General features: G+C 40.8%; 1 protein-coding gene across 6 annotated transcripts in view; it reads left to right on the top strand.

Moving 5' to 3' along the window:
* LOC140546384 (echinoderm microtubule-associated protein-like 6) overlaps positions 1–20,054 on the top strand; it is an 82,920-nt gene continuing 62,866 nt past the window's right edge. For 2 of the 6 annotated variants that reach the window (XR_011978328.1, XR_011978327.1), the window contains exons 1-6: positions 1–1,059; positions 11,385–11,547; positions 17,028–17,126; positions 17,227–17,295; positions 18,759–18,944; positions 19,582–19,717. Coding sequence is in view for 4 of the 6 variants with exons in the window: in XM_072669586.1 (XP_072525687.1) it covers positions 863–1,059; positions 11,385–11,547; positions 17,028–17,126; positions 17,227–17,295; positions 18,759–18,944; positions 19,582–19,717 (850 nt within the window). In the remaining 2 variants the exon portion in view is untranslated. The remainder of the gene's footprint in view (positions 1,060–11,384; positions 11,548–17,027; positions 17,127–17,226; positions 17,296–18,758; positions 18,945–19,581; positions 19,718–20,054) is intronic. The other 4 variants (XM_072669585.1, XM_072669583.1, XM_072669584.1 and 1 more) reach the window with 3 other exon arrangements.

Raw genomic sequence — 20,054 nt, 5'->3', positions numbered from 1 at the left:
TGAACGCAGTGGCAGCTGCTCGTCGCATCCGCTCGGAGGTGCGGGTTTATGGGGACGGGGACCGCAGTGAGTTCGGGTGGAGGTTGGAGGCTCGGAGCGGTTCGGTAGCCTCAAGCTGAGGGGGGGGGGTGTTCTCCCTGAGGAGAACCGGAGCTCATGAGGAGGAGGATGAATCACAACTCAGCGGCTGGTTCGGTTCGGGGCGCGGGGACGGGTCGAGGTTAGAGCTGCGGAGTGTTCTGGATGGTGGTGAGATTTCAGCTCTGCTTTTTGCTCAGTTTTGGGCTTTATTTGAATTTCTTTGCCAAAAATAAGCAAAAATGGTCGGTCTGATGCTTTGTGGAGCATTTGAGGATTAGGATGGGGGATTATATTTTAACATTGGTGAATTAATCCTCTCTTGGTTGTGTTCTTTTATCAGGAGTACTTTTATTATTGTTATTATTATTATTAATTATTTGAACTTATTTTATTGTAATATCATGTATTTCATTTATATATAATGTTATTTCATGTGAATAATATATTTATATATATAAATATATCTGTATATAAGTATTATAATACAAGGCTATGACTTGTATTACTTCAAAAAGTTCAAAGCTCCAATCTGAGCCAAGTCATAAAACACTAACCAGCACAAAATGGGCTTTGGCGTCCCTTTGAACCCTCCCTTTAAAGTCCTGCACCATCCAGCAGCCTGAGTGAGCTGCCCTCTCACCTGGAGCCCCCCCTGGAGGCCACATGGCGCGTGTTGTGACTTTACCTGTTGACTTTTAACTTTATAAATATATTAAACAGCCCAGTAAACACACAGACCCAGAGACAGACAGACAGACAGACAGCAGGGCTGGGGGGGGGCATGGCTGACCGGACCGCCCCCCGCTGTCAGCTAAGGCTGGAGTGGATCTATGGCTACAGGGGACACCAGTGCCGCAACAACCTCTTCTACACGGCGGGGAAGGAGGTGGTGTACTTCGTGGCGGGGGTCGGGGTGGTGTACAACACCCGGGAGCACACCCAGAAGTTCTTCCTGGGACACAGCGACGACATCATCAGGTAGGAGAGGAGATCCTCATCATCAGCCTCTTCATCGGAGAGAGAGAGAGAGAGAGACTACCACTTTATATCAGATAAACATAAATATTCAGATTTATTAATATACACACTTTATATTAATATTTAGTAAATTTGTGTGGTTTTACCATTTATGTTCATCTCAGAGCTCAATCCTGTTTTAGTAAATTCATTAACTACAGCATGTTATAAACTACAGTAGCCTGTATGGTATAAACTATTGTTCATATTATAAACTACAGTATATACTATAAACTACAGTGTAAACTATAAACGCTAGTGTATGTCATAAACTATAATATAAGTTATAACCTACAATATAATCTATAAGCAGTAGTTACTACAGTATAAGTTATAAATACTACAGAATAAGTTATAAACTACAGTATGTTATAAATACTACAGAATAAGTTATAAACTACAGTATGTTATAAATGACAGTATATGCTATAAACTAGTGTTTTAAACTACAGTATAAATGATAAGATACAGTATGTTATAAGCTACACTGTTATAAACTACAGTATAAGTTATAAATGCTACAGAATAAGTTATAAACTACAGTATGTTATAAATGACAGTATATGCTATAAACTAGTGTTTTAAACTACAGTATAAATGATAAGATACAGTATGTTATAAGCTACACTGTTATAAACTACAGTATAAGTTATAAATGCTACAGAATAAGTTATAAACTACAGTATGTTATAAATGACAGTATATGCTATAAACTAGTGTTTTAAACTACAGTATAAATTATAAGATACAGTATGTTATAAGCTACACTGTTATAAACTACAGAATAAGTTATAAACTACAGTATTTTATAAACTATAATATTAGCTATAAGCAGTATTTACTACAGCATGTTATAAACTATAGTATAATCTATAAGCAGTAGTTACTACTGTATGTTATAAACTATAGTATAATCTATAAGCAGTATTTACTACTGTACGTTATAAACAACAGTATATGCTATAAGCGACAGTATGTTATAAACAACAGTATGTTATCTGTTGTTATCTATTATAGACGATTCTTCATCTACTAAAATTTATGCTATATGTACTTTATATAATTCAGTATCTACTGTAAATGATTACTGTAAACTATGCATTATCTACTATAAATTATTCAGTATCTACCATAAACTATTATCTAATATAAATGATTCAGTGTCTAGTATAAATGATTCAGTATCTACTATAAATGATTCAGTGTCTACTATAAAGTATACATGATTCCACATCTACAAACAACAGTATGTTATAAACTACACTATATGCTATAAGCGACATTATGTTATAAACTACAGGATATGCTATAAATCATAGTATATGTTATAAACTACAGTATAAGCTATAAGCAGCAGCTACTACAGTATGTTATAAACCACAGTATGTTATAAACTACAGAATAAGTTATAAACTACAGTGTTATAAACTACATTATATTATAAACTACAGAATACATTTTAAGCAGTAGTTACTACAGTGTGTTATAAACTACAGTATATTCTAAACTACAGAATAAGCTTTAAGCAGTAGGTACTACAGTGTGTTATAAACTACAGGATATGGTATAAGTGATGGTGTTATAAACCACAGCATATGCTATAAATGATAGTATATGTTATTAACTACAGTATGTTATAAACTACAGTGTTATAAACTACAGTATATGTTATAAACGACAGTATAAGCTTTAAGCAGTAGTTACTACAGTGTGTTATAAACTACAGTATATTCTAAATTACAGAATAAGCTTTAGGCAGTAGTTACTACAGTGTGTTATAAACTACAGTATATTCTAAACTACAGAATAAGCTTTAGGCAGTAGTTACTACAGTGTGTTATAAACTACAGTATCTGTGGATGTGTGTGCGTAGACTCGTAGCGTGTGTCTGGTGGCTAATTAAGTGGAAAACACCTCTCGGCACACTGCGAGTGTAAGATTACAGTCTCTGGCAACCCAAGTCTCTGTTTTCCCTCTGAAAGTGGCCAGCTAGGCTTTTATCTCTGAGATCACTGACGCTGTGCTCAGGGCCACCGGTCCAGTTCTGGTCCACTCAGAAAAAAGGCCCGAGTTACAGCACGTTCGAGAAGCAGCAGGGAATCAGCATTCAGTGAAATCATCGTGTGAACGGCCGAAATCCTGCATTTCACTGGAGCTCACTTCACCTTCCAACCTCTGTTTATCCTATACAGGCTGTTTCTGTTTCCGTCCCTTTAAAGGTGAAATATGTGATTTGCGCCTCATTTAAAAAACACTGCTGAAACACTGCTGATAGCTTTAGCTTGAGTGGGTGGAGCTAAACTGCCTGGGTGGGTGCTGAACAGGTGGTGTTGGCAGACTGTAAAAGGGGCCAATATTTCTATATTTTCTATATATGCACTGTATGAACAGTGAGTGGCATGTTTTGACGCTTGGTCACAGTCTTTTTGGGGGTGTTCTCTGGTCAAGGCTGTTCTGCGGTCACCGGTCATATTGTGTGCTGTGCTGGTTTTCTGTCCTCTAAAGCACCCACCCAGGCAGGGCAGCAGAAACAGGATCATCTGGTCTTGTTCAGACTGTAAAATGTCCTGCAGTCCACTTTCTGCTTTACTTTAGGACTATATCAGACGTTGCTCTGTTTCATGATGATTTTGTTTACTGTTTTACAGCTGCAATCGGAAATATTCACAATTAGCTTTCAGCTGTTTGCAATAAACCAATTAGTCAGACAAGACTAATTTAAATATCTCAACACAACTAATAGAAAATACAAATAATTGCTCACCCCCTTCATCACAAGCACCTTTAGCACCCAGTCGAGCCCCTTCTGCTGTTCTAGCCTGCTGTAAACATGATGCACAGCCAGACACCAGCGTCTGGCAGCACTCCTCATGGGCGGTGGCCTCAAGCTCACTAACATTCTTGCGTTTGCTGCTGCAACATTGTTGCCTTGTTGAATGAAACTAAACTGGACCTTTTCGGGCCTATGGATCAGTGCTATGTCTGGAGGGGGAAGAATGAAGCATTTGCTGAGAGGAGCACCCTGCCTACAGTCTGCTTCCTCTGGATCTGGAAATCTGCTGCATTCAGGTGGCAAGATTCAGTCAAGTATCAGGAAATCCTAGGAGAAAACATCAGGCCTTTGGTGATGAAAATGAAGCTTGGGTGTCATTGGACCTTGTAACAGGACGATGATCCCAAGCATACCTTAAAGTGCATTAAGTCAGGTATCACATGTTAAAGCTCATGGCTGGTCTGGCCTGAACTGAAGGCCTGGTTCTAATCATCATGGTTCTCCCCTGGTGTGCATGAGTGAGTCCTTTGAGTGAGTCCTCTGGTGTGTATAACTGTAATCTACGGGTCGATGTCTCTGAAAAGTCCTGCAGTTTGTAACCCGAGGCCGAGGTTTCTGAAGCGAACGGTGAAAGCTTCCTCTCGTTCTGTTGCGTTTACTTTCGCTCAGTTACTTTCACTCATTCACTCTCTCGCGCTCTCTCACTCCTCCTGAGGCTGTAGCGTTTTCTGAATAGGGTTACTGCTCTCTACATTGGAAGCCTCCTCACTCACTCTGGGCTATTTTTAACCCAACTCTTCTGTGCCAGATAATAATAGATGGGTGTATTTCTGCCCGCCCCTTTTTTTTTTTATATAGGAACAGATGATGGCTTCCCCCAGCAATCTGACGAGGTTTCACACTAATTACGAGCAGGCTGGGCATAGTGCTGACCTAATTAGGGCTGAGGTCAAAGGTTGAGAGGACCTGGAAAGTTTTTGTGGTTAAGAGACACAATAAAGCTACACAACCTTAAAACAGCAGCTTCAGAGCGCTCAAAGCATGATGTGTATTTACTGCAGTGGTGTTAAAGTGAATTACACTTCCTAACTGTATTTGGTGTCCAGATACAAAAAACAATATTTACATAATGCTGCTTTAAACTTCAGTAACTCCAGTAAATGATTCGGTATCTACAATATATGAGTCAGTGTTTACAAATTACGTTATCTGTTATAAATTTAGTAATTATTATAAACAATGTATCATCTACTAAAATTGATGCTATGTGTACTATATATAATTTAGTATCTACTATAAATAATTATCTACTGTAAACTATGCATTATCTACTATAAATGATTCAGTGTCTAGTATAAATGATTCAATATCTACCATAAACTATTATCTAATATAAATGATTCAGTGTCTAGTATTAATGATTCAGTATATACTATAAATGATTTAGTCTCTACTATTAAGTATACATGATTCCACATCTACAATATATGATTTAGTATTGACTATAAAGCGTGCATTTTCCACTATACACAATTTAGTGTATACATTAAATGATTCAGTATATATTATAAATAATTCAGTATTTACTATAAATGATTTGGCATGTACTATACATTATTCATTTTCTTCTATAAATAATTCACTATATACTATAAATGATTCAGTCTCTATATAAATAATCCAATATCTACTAAATAATTCACTATATACTATAAATGATTCAGTATCTATCTAAATAACCCTATATCTACTAAATAATCCTATATCTACTATAAATTATTTAGTGTCTACTATAAATGATTCAGTATCAATTATAAATAGTTTTGTATCTACTATAAATGATTCATTATCTGCTATAAATGATTCATTATATACTATAAATGATTCAGTATCAATTATAAATAGTTCTGTATCTACTATAAATGATTCAGTATCAGTGATAAAAGATTAAGTGTATGAATCAAATATGTAACTTACATTGTTTGAGGGTGGAGAATTGAAATATAGGCTACATTCAGGCCTTTAGGGTTTTAAGGGTTAATAGGCATTTCCAGGAGCTCAAAGATGACTCGTGGGATCCTCCTCACTATGAGAGAGGCTTTCCCTGTCTCACACACAGCACCCATTTTCAAGGATCACATAAATAGAGCGAGCAGGAGGAGGTGAGGACGAGCGAGCAGAGAGGAGAAGAATAGGAAAGCTGCTGCTGTGAGACAGAGAGTGGAGAATAAAACCTGTCTAAGGAGGAAGGGCTGCATTAGCCCCGTTTCTGTTCCGCTTAGGAGCGACCCAGCGGGCTCACTAAACAATTTCATCAGTCCCTACTGTGAGCACGTCTGCGGGAAGGAGTCTGGAATCAGGTCAGCCGGAGAGCACAGATCTCGTCAAGAGCTGAATCTCAGATACCAAAGCCAACATGATACCTGGCTATATTATATTCTAACCACTGATAGGCCACACTTAGTCTGACACCTAAGCCCAAATTAAATCTGCTAATATATCAGGCAGGGGTAAAAGGTACATACACTGGTGCAGTTTTAGAAGGAGGCCTTTTTGATTTTATGCAAAATTATTATTATAGGACAAAACTTAGTCCTAACCAGTCCTATTGATACCCACACCAAAATGATATCTATGCACCTGTAGACATGAAGGCGTAATTAGGTACTCAATAGGTGCAATTTTAGGAGGGGATATGGGAGACGTGGCCTTTCTGATTTCATGTCAGATCAGGTTGTAGGATGGTGCATTACCCTGTACTTAAACATAGGGCTGCAACAACTAACTGCCTTCAAAGTCTGCAGGTGATTGCATAGTCGATTAGTTGGCGACGTCTTCACACGTGAACAGTATTTTGAGACATGGTGTTAAAAAAATGTCTGTGACCTTTTATTGGGTCAGTGCATTGAAGTTTGACCTACCTGCAGCTCCGTTCCAGCTTTTAATGCCAGCACCCCGCCTGGTCCGCCGGTTGTCAGGGAAACCAACCTGTAGGCTGGCTTGGTTGCTGCCTGGCATCGGGTCTCCTTCAGAGCTCATTTTGGGCTTTCCCTGTTTGGGTCGTGATGAGATTCTACCCTCTGAACGAGGTGCTTTGTGATGCATATTCAGGCTTTAATAAGAGTGTGATGGGTGGCAAAAATCTAATTTCAGTTTTTGAGTAATGATTATTTTATAATTCCAATCAGTCCAGTTTGGTTTTGATTAATAATTAATAAGATAACGTATAAAATGACTTAACTCTAATGGTGCTACTCTGATCAGCTAGAGTAGTACACATCTAATTAACATCAGCTACAGTAGTTAATATCTAGCCAACAACAGCTGAAGTAGTTCATGGCTAGCTAACATTAGCTAGAATTTCTAACATCTAACAAACATCAGCTAGAGTAGTTAACGTATAGGTAACATCAGCTAGAGTAGTTAACGTATAGGTAACATCAGCTAGAGTAGTTAACGTCTAGCTCACATCAGCTAGAGTAGTTAACGTATAGGTAACATCAGCTAGAGTAGTTAACGTATAGGTAACATCAGCTAGAGTAGTTAACGTTTAGCTCACATCAGCTAGAGTAGTTAACGTATAGCTCACATCAGCTAGAGTAGTTAACGTCTAGCTCACATCAGCTAGAGTAGTTAACGTATAGGTAACATCAGCTAGAGTAGTTAACGTATAGGTAACATCAGCTAGAGTAGTTAACGTTTAGCTCACATCAGCTAGAGTAGTTAACGTTTAGCTCACATCAGCTAGAGTAGTTAACGTATAGGTAACATCAGCTAGAGTAGTTAACGTTTAGCTCACATCAGCTAGAGTAGTTAACGTCTAGCTCACATCAGCTAGAGTAGTTAACGTATAGCTCACATCAGCTAGAGTAGTTAACGTCTAGCTCACATCAGCTAGAGTAGTTAACATTTAGCTCACATCAGCTAGAGTAGTTAACGTCTAGCTCACATCAGCTAGAGTAGTTAACGTTTAGCTCACATTAGCTAGAGTAGTTAACGTCTAGCTCACATCAGCTAGAGTAGTTAACGTATAGGTAACATCAGCTAGAGTAGTTAACGTATAGGTAACATCAGCTAGAGTAGTTAACGTCTAGCTCACATCAGCTAGAGTAGTTAACGTATAGGTAACATCAGCTAGAGTAGTTAACGTATAGGTCACATCAGCTAGAGTAGTTAACGTATAGGTAACATCAGCTAGAGTAGTTAACGTTTAGCTCACATCAGCTAGAGTAGTTAACGTATAGGTAACATCAGCTAGAGTAGTTAACGTTTAGGTAACATCAGCTAGAGTAGTTAACGTCTAGCTCACATCAGCTAGAGTAGTTAACGTCTAGCTCACATCAGCTAGAGTAGTTAATGTATAGGTAACATCAGCTAGAGTAGTTAACGTTTAGCTCACATCAGCTAGAGTAGTTAACGTCTAGCTCACATCAGCTAGAGTAGTTAACATCTAGCTCACATCAGCTAGAGTAGTTAACGTATAGGTAACATCAGCTAGAGTAGTTAACGTCTAGCTCACATCAGCTAGAGTAGTTAACGTCTAGCTCACATCAGCTAGAGTAGTTAACGTATAGCTCACATCAGCTAGAGTAGTTAACGTATAGGTAACATCAGCTAGAGTAGTTAACGTTTAGCTCACATCAGCTAGAGTAGTTAACGTCTAGCTCACATCAGCTAGAGTAGTTAACATCTAGCTCACATCAGCTAGAGTAGTTAACGTATAGGTAACATCAGCTAGAGTAGTTAATGTATAGGTAACATCAGCTAGAGTAGTTAACGTCTAGCTCACATCAGCTAGAGTAGTTAACGTTTAGCTCACATCAGCTAGAGTAGTTAACGTATAGGTAACATCAGCTAGAGTAGTTAACGTATAGGTAACATCAGCTAGAGTAGTTAACGTCTAGCTCACATCAGCTAGAGTAGTTAACGTATAGGTAACATCAGCTAGAGTAGTTAACGTATAGGTAACATCAGCTAGAGTAGTTAACATCTAGCTCACATCAGCTAGAGTAGTTAACGTATAGGTAACATCAGCTAGAGTAGTTAACGTCTAGCTCACATCAGCTAGAGTAGTTAACGTATAGGTAACATCAGCTAGAGTAGTTAACGTATAGCTCACATCAGCTAGAGTAGTTAACGTATAGGTAACATCAGCTAGAGTAGTTAACGTATAGGTAACATCAGCTAGAGTAGTTAACGTCTAGCTCACATCAGCTAGAGTAGTTAACGTATAGGTAACATCAGCTAGAGTAGTTAACGTTTAGCTCACATCAGCTAGAGTAGTTAACGTATAGGTAACATCAGCTAGAGTAGTTAATGTATAGCTCACATCAGCTAGAGTAGTTAACGTTTAGCTAACCTCAGCTACAGTAGTTAACATCTAGCTAACCTTAGCTAGAGTAGTTAACATCTAACTAACCTCAGCTACAGTAGTTAACATCTAACTAACCTTAGCTAGAGTAGTTAACATCTAACTAACATCAGCTACAGTAGTTAACATCTAACTAACCTCAGCTAGAGTAGTTAACATCTAACTAACCTCAGCTAGAGTAGTTAACATCTAACTAACCTCAGCTACAGTAGTTAACATCTAACTAACCTTAGCTAGAGTAGTTAACATCTAACTAACCTCAGCTAGAGTTGTTAACATCTAGCTAACCTCAGCTAAAGAAGTTATATAGCTGATGGTAAAAAAGCTAGAGCAATCATAACCAACCAAGCTGAGTGACCAGCAAGACCAACATGGCCAAACTGGTCACCCAGAGAACAACAAAAGCTAAATGCTAAAGCTAAAGCTAAAAACAAACAGTCTCAGGCTGTAGGCTAGTGGCTAAATGGCTAATAGAAGAACACATGGGTCCAATAGGGCCATTATACTCTACCCTGCTATAAAAGTGGTTAAGCTAGCGCTAGCTAGCTAGCTGCATATGTCCTGACCAGCAAAATTGAAGTGACACAGATGTGCAAATGCACACACAGCTGGTCTCGTCCCTGTAGAGGAAGAAGTATTGCCAATAGAATAGGACTCTCTGGAGCAGATAGACATGAGCCTATTAGCTCCATGCCTAATCCCAGATGTGCGCTAGAGGGGTACAAAGCCCCCCAGCATTGAGCTGTGCAGCAGTGCGGTGGGGTGGTAATCATCCATCATCCAGACCTCACAGCAGTACTCCTCCAAAATCGAGCAGAGTCTTCTACTCTGTACAGTAGAGACAGTTCATTTCAGAAGAAACAGTGAATGAGCAGGTGTCCAAATACTTTTGTCCATCTAGTGTATATGTTCCAGACATAATTACAAGCTTATCACTTACATCTGAACCACCTGAGTGTGTTTTCTGTAGGAGATTATAGAGGCCATCTGGTCAAGGTCGCCGTCTTCCTCTTCCTCCTCAGCTCATTGCTCATCTAATAGCGCCTGACTGCTCCCCGGCGTCCCCGTGTGTCCCAGCATGGGCTCAGACTCCTGCCATAACAATGCCATTATGTATTTATAGCGCATCGAGGCAGCGAGGCAGAGCCCAGCCAACCCGAGCCTCAATTTGGCAGAGCTGTTATCTGATCTCTTTCTCCTGAGAGGAAGCAAGGGACCTTAGCAGGGCTTTTCCGCGGCTGTGTTGAAGTCTATGGGGCGCTCAGACCGACTTGCCGGTTATGATGGACATGGGAGCTGTTGCTCAGCAGGGAACTGTCGGAGATGATGTTCCACAGGAGACTGAGACTCAGTGAGTGGCCTACTTTCCAGAGCAGGTCATGGATATTATGTCATAAACAGCCAAAACATTAAAACTACCTGCAAGGCCCCGGGTGGTCCAGCGGACTAAGGCGCTGTGACTGTGATCAGAGCATCGTCGGTTCGTATCCCGATCACGCTGCTAGGGGCCTCGAGAGAGCGCGGTTGGCCTTGCTCTCTCAAGGCTCTCAAGGGTGGGTAGATGGCGCTATCCCCCGACATCACTATACCAGAGCCGGGTATACGGCGCTTCCCTCCAGGCGCTCTGGTTGGTTGGTTGCCTGGTGACGCCGCATCAGCATCGGCATCTGCAGCAGTTTGAAAAAAAAGCGTGGCTGGCTGGCCACGTGTCGGAGGGGACGTGTGTTGGTCTCGCCCTGACGGGGGTGTTGCGTCTAATGGGGGGCGATCTAAATTGTGTAGAAAACAGCTCCCCAAGCTCCACAAGACCACTGAAGGTGTCCTGTGGTATCTGTAGCACCAAAATGTCCTAAAAGTTGTGAGGTGGGACCTCACTTAGGTGTCCATGACCCTGTCGCTGGTCCCCAGGTTGCCCTTACTTGCAGCACTTTTGGTAGGTACTGACCACTGCATACTGGAAGCACCCCACAAGACCTTTCGGATGTTTTGGAGGGTGTTCTGACCCAGTTGTGTAGCCTTCACTGTTTGGTGTCTCTGATTCTTACTGTCCACAAACTTTTGGATATTGTTCCTTTATTTTCACTTGATAAAAATGATATTATAGAACTTTGTATAACCCCTCTTTCTTTCTCTCTCCAACAGCCTTGCCCTGCATCCGGAAAGATCTCTGGTAGCGACAGGACAGGTCGGGAAGGATCCCTATATCTGTGTGTGGGACACGTTCAACATTCAGACCCTCTCCATCCTTAAAGATGCCCACTCGCATGGAGTGGCCTGTCTGGCCTTCAGCGCTGACACCGGTGAGGTGAGGCTCTCTCAGTGGTCATTTGTAGGCCCTATGATCTTATACATATTGTGCTAGTTGCGAAATACGGAGGTCCTGGGGGTCAAAGACTTTCTAGTTAGCTCTTAGGACCTCTTGAAAGTCTCAAAATCTATATTCTCGGCGGGTCCCTGCAACAAACACTCCAAAGGTACTGGAGGGAGCACCATCCATCCTCTTCCACTGCTCCACAGCTCAATGCTTGATACTCCCCTATACCCCTCAGGGACTAGACAAGCTGTGTGTGTGCACATCTGGCACATCTGTGTCAGCAATAGGTGCCACTTTAAGTAGCTGAGTGCATTCATGAGAAGGGGTGTCCACAAACTTTTGGACGTATAGTGCATGTCTTTTGTTATTGTAACTCACTGGATTGTGGGAGTGGATTAAGGGGTCCAGGGGGAGCTTTAGAGTGAAGGCTTCTTATCCGGCAGGGTGAGCGTCCTACGCTTATCCATAATGGCTTGTTGAGCTGTGCAAAGGTCTCGACATTAACCGATAAAGCAGCTGGCGTTCGTGTAAACTGCTGTATCCATGTGCTGTTAGTGGCCAGAGCTCTGCAAGGACTCATTCTGGGAGGAAGGACCGTTTTTCAATATGCAGTTCAGCCATCTGACAGGCATCTGCAAGGCCATGTGGTAGAGCAGAGCTGTTCTGAACGTGCTGAGGTGCTGAGCTGTGCTGCGTGACCAATGGCTTCAAAAGCTGCGGCTGCAGAGCCCTCAGCTGTTTGCCACAGTCGAGCTGTGGGGCGAAGCTCGGGGAGCTGGCTAATTGGCTACATCAAGAAGGGCAAACTGTGGAGTAAATATTTAGAGATGACACCAGTCTGGTATCAATACATAAAAAGGAGGTTAAATAAAGCTGGTGTGACTGCATCTGAACATATATGCATGGTGTTATAGTGTTTTTTTAACCTAAGGTACGTTCTGGCATGGCCACGCCCACAACTAATTTCATTAGCCACTGGCAGTTTGGGGGGCTTGGGGATGAATTTGCATGCTTTATGTTTGGGCAGTGCAACCTTGATTAGTAAAACCCACAGCTTTCCCATAGGTTCCCATCAACTGTGCTAGGAGCTACCTGCTACTATGATGACCTCATCCTACCTCGCTTGGGCTGAACTTGCTGGGACGTCCTGACCTGGCCATGTTGGTCAGGTGTTTCACTTGTAAATGATCTAGTGGACAGTGGAACAGTGGCTGATTCTAACTGTTCTGAGATCTTTTCATTTAAACCCCTTCCCAGACTTCCCTCTGCATCTGCAAGCTTCTTTCTGAAGGCCTCAGAGAGCTCTTTGGATCTGGCCATGATAGTGATCTTCACCACAATTAACAAGAGCAGACTAAATAACTGAGGTTTAAATAAGACAGACCCCTCCAGAATAATCCTCTCCAACCATGTTCTAACCATGTAGTAATAAATGTGCTAATAAAACGTGCTGCTTCGCCATCAGCAGCCGGAGCCTGAATGAGCACAATTGGGTAATGTGTGGGTAGATAGCGCACCATTTCCATTGGTTTACTGGCACCATCTGTTTGCATACTGGACATGTCTACTCCCCTCATTTACCACCAGCATGTAGTCGTTCACCCTGGCTACCTTCTCTTAGGTATGCAGTTATATTTTATATAATGGATTGCTGCCTGGCCTCAGAGTTGAAGGGGGTAAGAGCAAGTGCTGCTGAGTATGGCCTTATGTTGGCTGAATGCTACAGTGACCCCCCCCCCCCCCCTTATTCAATAATGCAATAATGAGTCATGTCATCAGCATTTGTGGTGGTAATTGTTAATATGTCAGTTATTAAAAGTCTGTGATATTAAATAGATAAGTGTACTTACGTTTAGTTGAGTAAACACAGGTAAAGGTCAATGTATAGCCTTGTGCTAAAATAAAAAATAATACATAAAAGTGAAATTCAGACACTTTCCTCAATACTTGAGTATTTGTATTAGTTGAAGCATGTTTGGCAGTGATAACTGCCTCCAGTCTTATTGGGTATGATGACACAATGTTTGCTCACCTGCATTTGGGATTTTCTGCTATTCTTGGCTGCAGCTCTGTCAGGTTGGATGGGCACCGTTGGTTTCTCCATTCTGGTTTCTCGAATCCAGGCTCTGGCTGGGACACTCATGGATATTCACTGAGTTGTCCCTAAGCCACTCCTGTCTTGTCTTGGCTGTGTGCTGTGGGCCATTGTCCTCCAGACATGACTTTTGAGGTCAAAAAAGTTCAATCTTGGTTTTATCAGACCAGAGAATCTTGTTTCCCACAGTCTGAGAGTGTGTCATGTGTCTTTTGCTGAGGATAGGCTTCTGTCTGGCCATAAAGCCCAGATTGGTGGAGCACTTCAGTGATGGTTGACGATCTAGAAGATTGTCCCATCTGCACACAGGATTTTTGGAGTTCAGCTAGAGTGACCAATGGGTTCTTTTTTTTTTTTTTTAACCAAGGCCCTTTTCCACCATTACTTAGTTTGGTGGGGCGACCAGCTGAAGGAAAAGTCCTTGTACTTCCATTTATGAATGGTGTAGGCCTGTGCTCTTGGGAACTTTCAGTGCAGCAGATTTTTTGTGGCCTTCTCCAGATCTATGCCTCTACACAATCCTCTACAAGCAGTTCGTTTTCTCATCATGGCTTGGTTTTAGCTCTGATATGCTTTATTGATTGATCATCATCATTGATAATCATTGATTGCTAATCATTGATTGCCATCCAAATCATGTTCAAACAACTGAATTTACCAAAGGTGGACTCCAATCAAGGGGTAGAAACATCTCAAAGATGGAAGCCCCCCAGAGCTATTTTAGGTGTCATAGCAAAGGGTCTAAATACTTATGGCCATGTGAAATTATTTTTTTTCTAATTCTAATTCAACACTGTAACAAATGTAGCCTGAAATAGTGCAGATTTAACAAGGAGCTCATGTTCTTGGCTGTCCTACCACATTGCCCTTACCTCATATTAACTGGGACCATCTTAACTAGGGTTGCAAAATTCTGGGAATTTTGAAAGTTGGGAAATTAACAGGAAATAACAGGAATTAATGGGAATAAAATGGAAATATTTGAAGCTAAAGGTGAGAAATGTACATATAGTTAGATATGATACCGAAACAGTTGAGAAGCAAAGCTGCTCCCCGAGCCCAGGCACATTAGACACTGTATAGCTGTTGAGACATGTACAGCATATGTCCAGATGATTTCATGGAAATGTGCCAGTAATTTACTGGAAATTAATCTAAAATCTTCCACCCTTTTGGAACCCTAATCCTAACACCCATGAAGATGTTGCGTCTACAAATTCCTATTTGAATAAAACCAGTTAGCATCTTAGCATTGTTCTTTGAGTTCCCTTGCACCTTCTTGACCACCTTCTTGACTTCTTGGCGTCAGCTCTGGCTCGTTCATTATGGACCTGGATACGAATTTCCGTGCAGGTTAATTCGTGGCAGTCTTGTGAAAAAGCGCCATGCAGCTAAAACTGAACTCAGTGTGGCCAAACATTGAGTGCAAGGCGTCTCAGCCGGGAATAAAGCCACCGTGGCCTTTCCCTGTTGCCATGTGTTCCCTCTAAAATAGATTTTCTCTCAAGCATGTCTGGGATCAGCGTCTCTGGCTAGCGCCACAGAGCTGAGGTCTGCGGTTGGCTCTGTCTGAAACAGGGCTTTACTTGTGGCCTTGGATTCACTGCATGTGAATAATAAGGCAGCCGGTGCAGACAGATGCTCACTTTAATGAAGTCAAAGGTGTGACAGCCGGATTTGAGGCATTAGCGTCTGCGTTTCTGTTAGCATCTAGAAGAGAAAAGTGTGTGGTCATGGCAGTATGCCGCCATCATGTTGGTCTGTCTTGGGGACAGTAATGAGCCTTGAGCTGAATTGTCACCAGTTATCTCAGTGTCCTTAAGGACACTTGTCCTGAAGGCCATCTTTTGATGATAGCTTGTTTTTAGATGGTCTAAGCTGGTTGTTGATGGTCAAGGTGGTTGGGCTCATCTTTTTTCTTCAAGCACCATCTGATACAATAAAGAATTCATAGTAGATTCTATGATGGAGATCTTTTGCCAGACCCTGACACCCAAACCATGACATTTCCACCTCCATGCTTCACAGGTGGAATGGGTTCTTGTCCTCTAGAACCACTTCCAAACAATTCAACCTGGGATTCATCTATCCAGAGCATGTTGGTCCAGAAGTTCTGGTCTTTGTTTAGGTTTCTCTGCCAATCTTTGGTCTCGCCCTGATGCTTTTACCTCCCATGAAAATCAAAATTTGGTCTCTTTCTGATGGTAGGTGCTAAAAGCTTCCTGCTACCCTGATGACCTTCCTTACTCATCTTGTGGTTCTGCTCTGCTGCTGGGCTGAACATGCTAGGACGGTCTCACCTGGCCATGTTGAGTCTAATTCTACACATTACAGTAATAAATGAACAGACTAGACTGAGGAATCTAGACTGACACTACGGCCCAAGGATCCCAGGTCATGCTGCTTTGCCATTAGCAGCCAGAGCCTGAGAGAGCACAATTGGCCATCACAGAGGCTGTAAGTTCATCATGGTAGCTTGGTCCTGCTTCCTGCTACTTGCTGGGAAGGCCTGACCTGGCCATGTTTGTCAGCTGATCCACTAGTAAATGATCTAGCGGATAGTGGAACAGCGGCTGATTTCTAACTGTTCTGAGATCTGTTTAAACCCCTTCCCAGACTCCTCTGCACCTCCAATCTTCTTTCTGAAGGCCTCAGAGAGCTCTTTTGATCTGGCCATGGTGATCTTCTTCATCACTCACTTCAACCATCAAGAGCAGACCAGAGGATCCCAGGTCATGCTGCTTTGCCATCAGCAGCCGGAGCCTGAGAGAGCACAATTGGCCATGCTCTGTGACCATGCTCATGTGTGGGTAGATGGTGCTCTCTCTCCCAGTCACTTCTCCTCCACTGTTGTGATGCTGGCCAGCACCGGCGTCTGTTGGCTGATGTGTCAAAGCTGGGGATCCGGCATTTCCATGTGAGCTGCCTAGTGATGCTGTGGCTGACTTTGCATGTATTGGAGGAGGCATGTACGTGTCCTCTCTCTCGTATTGTTGGGAGCATTGCAAGTGATCAGGGGTTCGGGGGGATAAGGTCCTAGTGAGTGGGAGGGTAAATTGGCTCAGCTAAATTGGGGAGACAATTTGGATAAAAATAAATAAATAAATAGTACAAATAGTTTTTAACGACATTACGTCATAATTGTTGAATGTCCAGATGTTTAAACATGTCCAAAAAGACTGAAAAGGTTTTCATGGGGTGTCCTAACTTTTCACAAGCCTCTCTCATTTTAAACGTGTTAACTGAACTTGCGTCCCACCCTTTCCCCTCGTCTGCCCCTCGTTAACCGAGTGTGAGATTTAGCTGAATGAATGCTCATTGTTATTCCCTCTCTCTCCCTCTCTCTCTCTCTCTCTCTCTCTCTTTCTGTTCCTAGCGGTTGGTGTCTGTAGGCTTGGATGCTAAAAATACTGTGTGTGTTTGGGACTGGAAGAGAGGCAAAGTCATCGCCACTGCAACAGGCCACTCCGACAGGGTGAGGACTTGGTGGAGGAAAGGTCTCATGTCTGTGTGGAACAGAAGAACCCAGGTTTTCTCTTTAAGGATTTAACTGGATTTATTCGTGTCTGTTCTAGATATTTGACATCACATGGGATCCATTTCAGCAGAACCGTCTAGTTAGCTGTGGGGTCAAGCATATCAAGGTGAGGTCACTGAATCACTGCAGTATTGAGGCTAGGGCTGCACGATATCTGCAGTCTTTTTTTTGCAATTGTTATTGTAATATTAAAAATTATATACATTGTACTGCAATGGGAATATTGTGAATATCTACATTACGATGACGAATGACAAATATGATGAAATGATATACAGCCTTAATGTCAGATACTAATACACCAAAGTACATAGTCATACTTTTATTGGTTGTTTGGATGGGTGGGGTGAATACAGCATCCCAGTAAATATTATTTATCCATATAACCCCATAACAATTGATTTGCAAGTAATTATTATTATTGGGTAATAAAACATGCCAAGATATTTTGTTTGGTACAGTAAATACTACCACTAATAAATTAATTAGAATTTCTAATCATTATGTATTCTTTGCTATTATTATTTTTATTATTATTATTATTATTATTATTATTATTACCACCAATAACCATCATCATTCATTTCATTAATCTTACTATCACCACTGTAATTATATTCATTGTATTATATTATGAGGATATCAGCACACCTGAGCAGTAGAACAGACTTGGTGGTGGTACTGTGACTTTTATCAATAATTTATTGATTAAATTATTAATTTTCAGTCGTTTTGATCAGAGGACGATGGGTCCCTCCTTGTGAGCCTGTTTTTTAGGTTGTATGTGGTCTCTTGTTTTATCACTGGGTTCCTGGAAAGCTGCTATGTAAAAACCTCAGTTGTAGAAAGTGCTATACAAATACATTTGATTTGATTTATTAATGTATTGATTCATATTTTTATAAAATTCTCTTCACAAGACTAAACAAGCTTCTGTGAATACTTCTGTGACCTTTCTTGTGTCTGCCCCTACAGTTATGTAGTGAAATTCACTTTTACTCCACTGCAGTAAATACAAATCACACTTTGAGTGTTTTTCCTGTTTTCTCTCTTTTTAACATGATGTTAATCTGCCAGCTTTTCATTCATGATGGATAGACCAATCACCTGTGAAATAAATAAATAAATAAATAAAGTTGGATTGATTGATTGATTGATTGATTGATTGAACAGAAATCCTGGATTTGGGTTTGTTTTTACATTCACTTCCCCTGCAGTCATTTTGAAGTTTTGCATGATAGTGACTATATACATAATTAGATGCCATGCCGACTGTCGTTCTCAGTTGTGAGGGTGCGTCTGTGCGTCTGGTGTATTTGTAAAATCAGTATTATTGCAAAATTCAACATTTTTAATGATTTGATTATTTTAATTTCTGATTTTTTCTCTGATTTTCTGATTTAGATACAAATAAATAATTCCTTATTAATGATAAATTTTATTTCCCTCAATTTTACATTTATTTTGAATAATTATTTATTTATTAGTTTTGTTCAACCTAAACCTAAATTCACACTGTTTCCATATCCATACTCTCATTTCTGTGTCTTGTATCCTGTCTGTCTGCAGTTCTGGGCGATGTGTGGAAATGCACTGACACCCAAGCGAGGCATCTTCGGCAAGACCGGAGATCTTCAGACCATCCTGTGTGTAGCAGCAGCGAAAGACGACCTCACCTACTCGGGTGCTCTGAACGGAGATATCTATGTGTGGAAGGGGCTGAACCTCATACGCACAGTACAGGGAGCACATGGGGTGAGTTCAGCCCAGTGAAGCCCAGATCACATTCATACTTCTGTCAGTTTCATGAACATTAAGGTCTGCGTCAAGATCTTTTCACATGTTTACCAGTTTTACCAGTTAATATTCATCAGTTAGTGTTTTTTTAGAAGCAACTGAAAACATGTTTATGTAGCCTTGCATTTATTTTATTTTATTTTTATGTATTTATTATGTTTGCTATTTTAATTATTCTTTGTTTAGTATTATTTTAAATATTAATTAAAATACATATTTTAAATGCTTTTTAAAATGTATTTCTTTAATCTTTATTAAGGAGTGGGAAATCCTGAGCCAAAAAATAAACATTTCTGGGGTGGATTTTTAATTTCTTGATGTTCACCTTCATAACTATATATATATATATATATATATATATATATATTTTTTTTTTTTTTTTTTTACTGTTTACTGTCATTCTTGTTAATGCTGTTAATAATTGTGAAGCACTTTGGGCTGCATTGTTTATGTATGAAAAAAAATATTATTATAGTTTTATTACATTTATTAAATTATTTTATATATGATACTATATTATTATTATTATAATTATTATTCCCATTTCTTTGTTTGTCTCTCATTTGTTTGTGCCGGTTGGTGTTGTTCGCTATAGGCAGGGATCTTCAGCATGTACCCCTGCGAGGAGGGTTTTGCCACCGGTGGACGGGACGGCTGTATCCGCCTCTGGGATGCAGAGTTCAAGCCCATCACTAAAATAGACCTACGGGAGGCAGAGCAAGGCTACAAAGGTAGAGCACACAGCATGTCTTCTCCATTTGCTGAGGCCTGGGGTTGTGGGATCAATCCTCGCTCTGGTGGTCTCTGGAGCTCTGGAGTCCAGACCTTAAGGTCATTGAACACTTGAATGGCAGAAGCATAGCTGGTACTTAATGATCATTTTGACTGAAAATAGAAGTAGCGTCATGATGGATCTGATGCCAGATGGTAATTGAGAGTAACTTGGTTGACACCACACATGTGGCAGTGTTACCAACATCACACACACACACACACACACACACACAGAGAGCAGATCTGGCTAATAGCCTCCACACAGTGTGTGGAAGTGTCAGCAGGTGTGATTCA

This window comes from Salminus brasiliensis, chromosome 24 (assembly GCF_030463535.1).
Source record: "Salminus brasiliensis chromosome 24, fSalBra1.hap2, whole genome shotgun sequence".
In the NCBI taxonomy this organism is placed as follows: Eukaryota; Metazoa; Chordata; class Actinopteri; order Characiformes; family Bryconidae; genus Salminus; species Salminus brasiliensis.
This window is presented reverse-complemented; position numbering and strand designations above follow the sequence as displayed.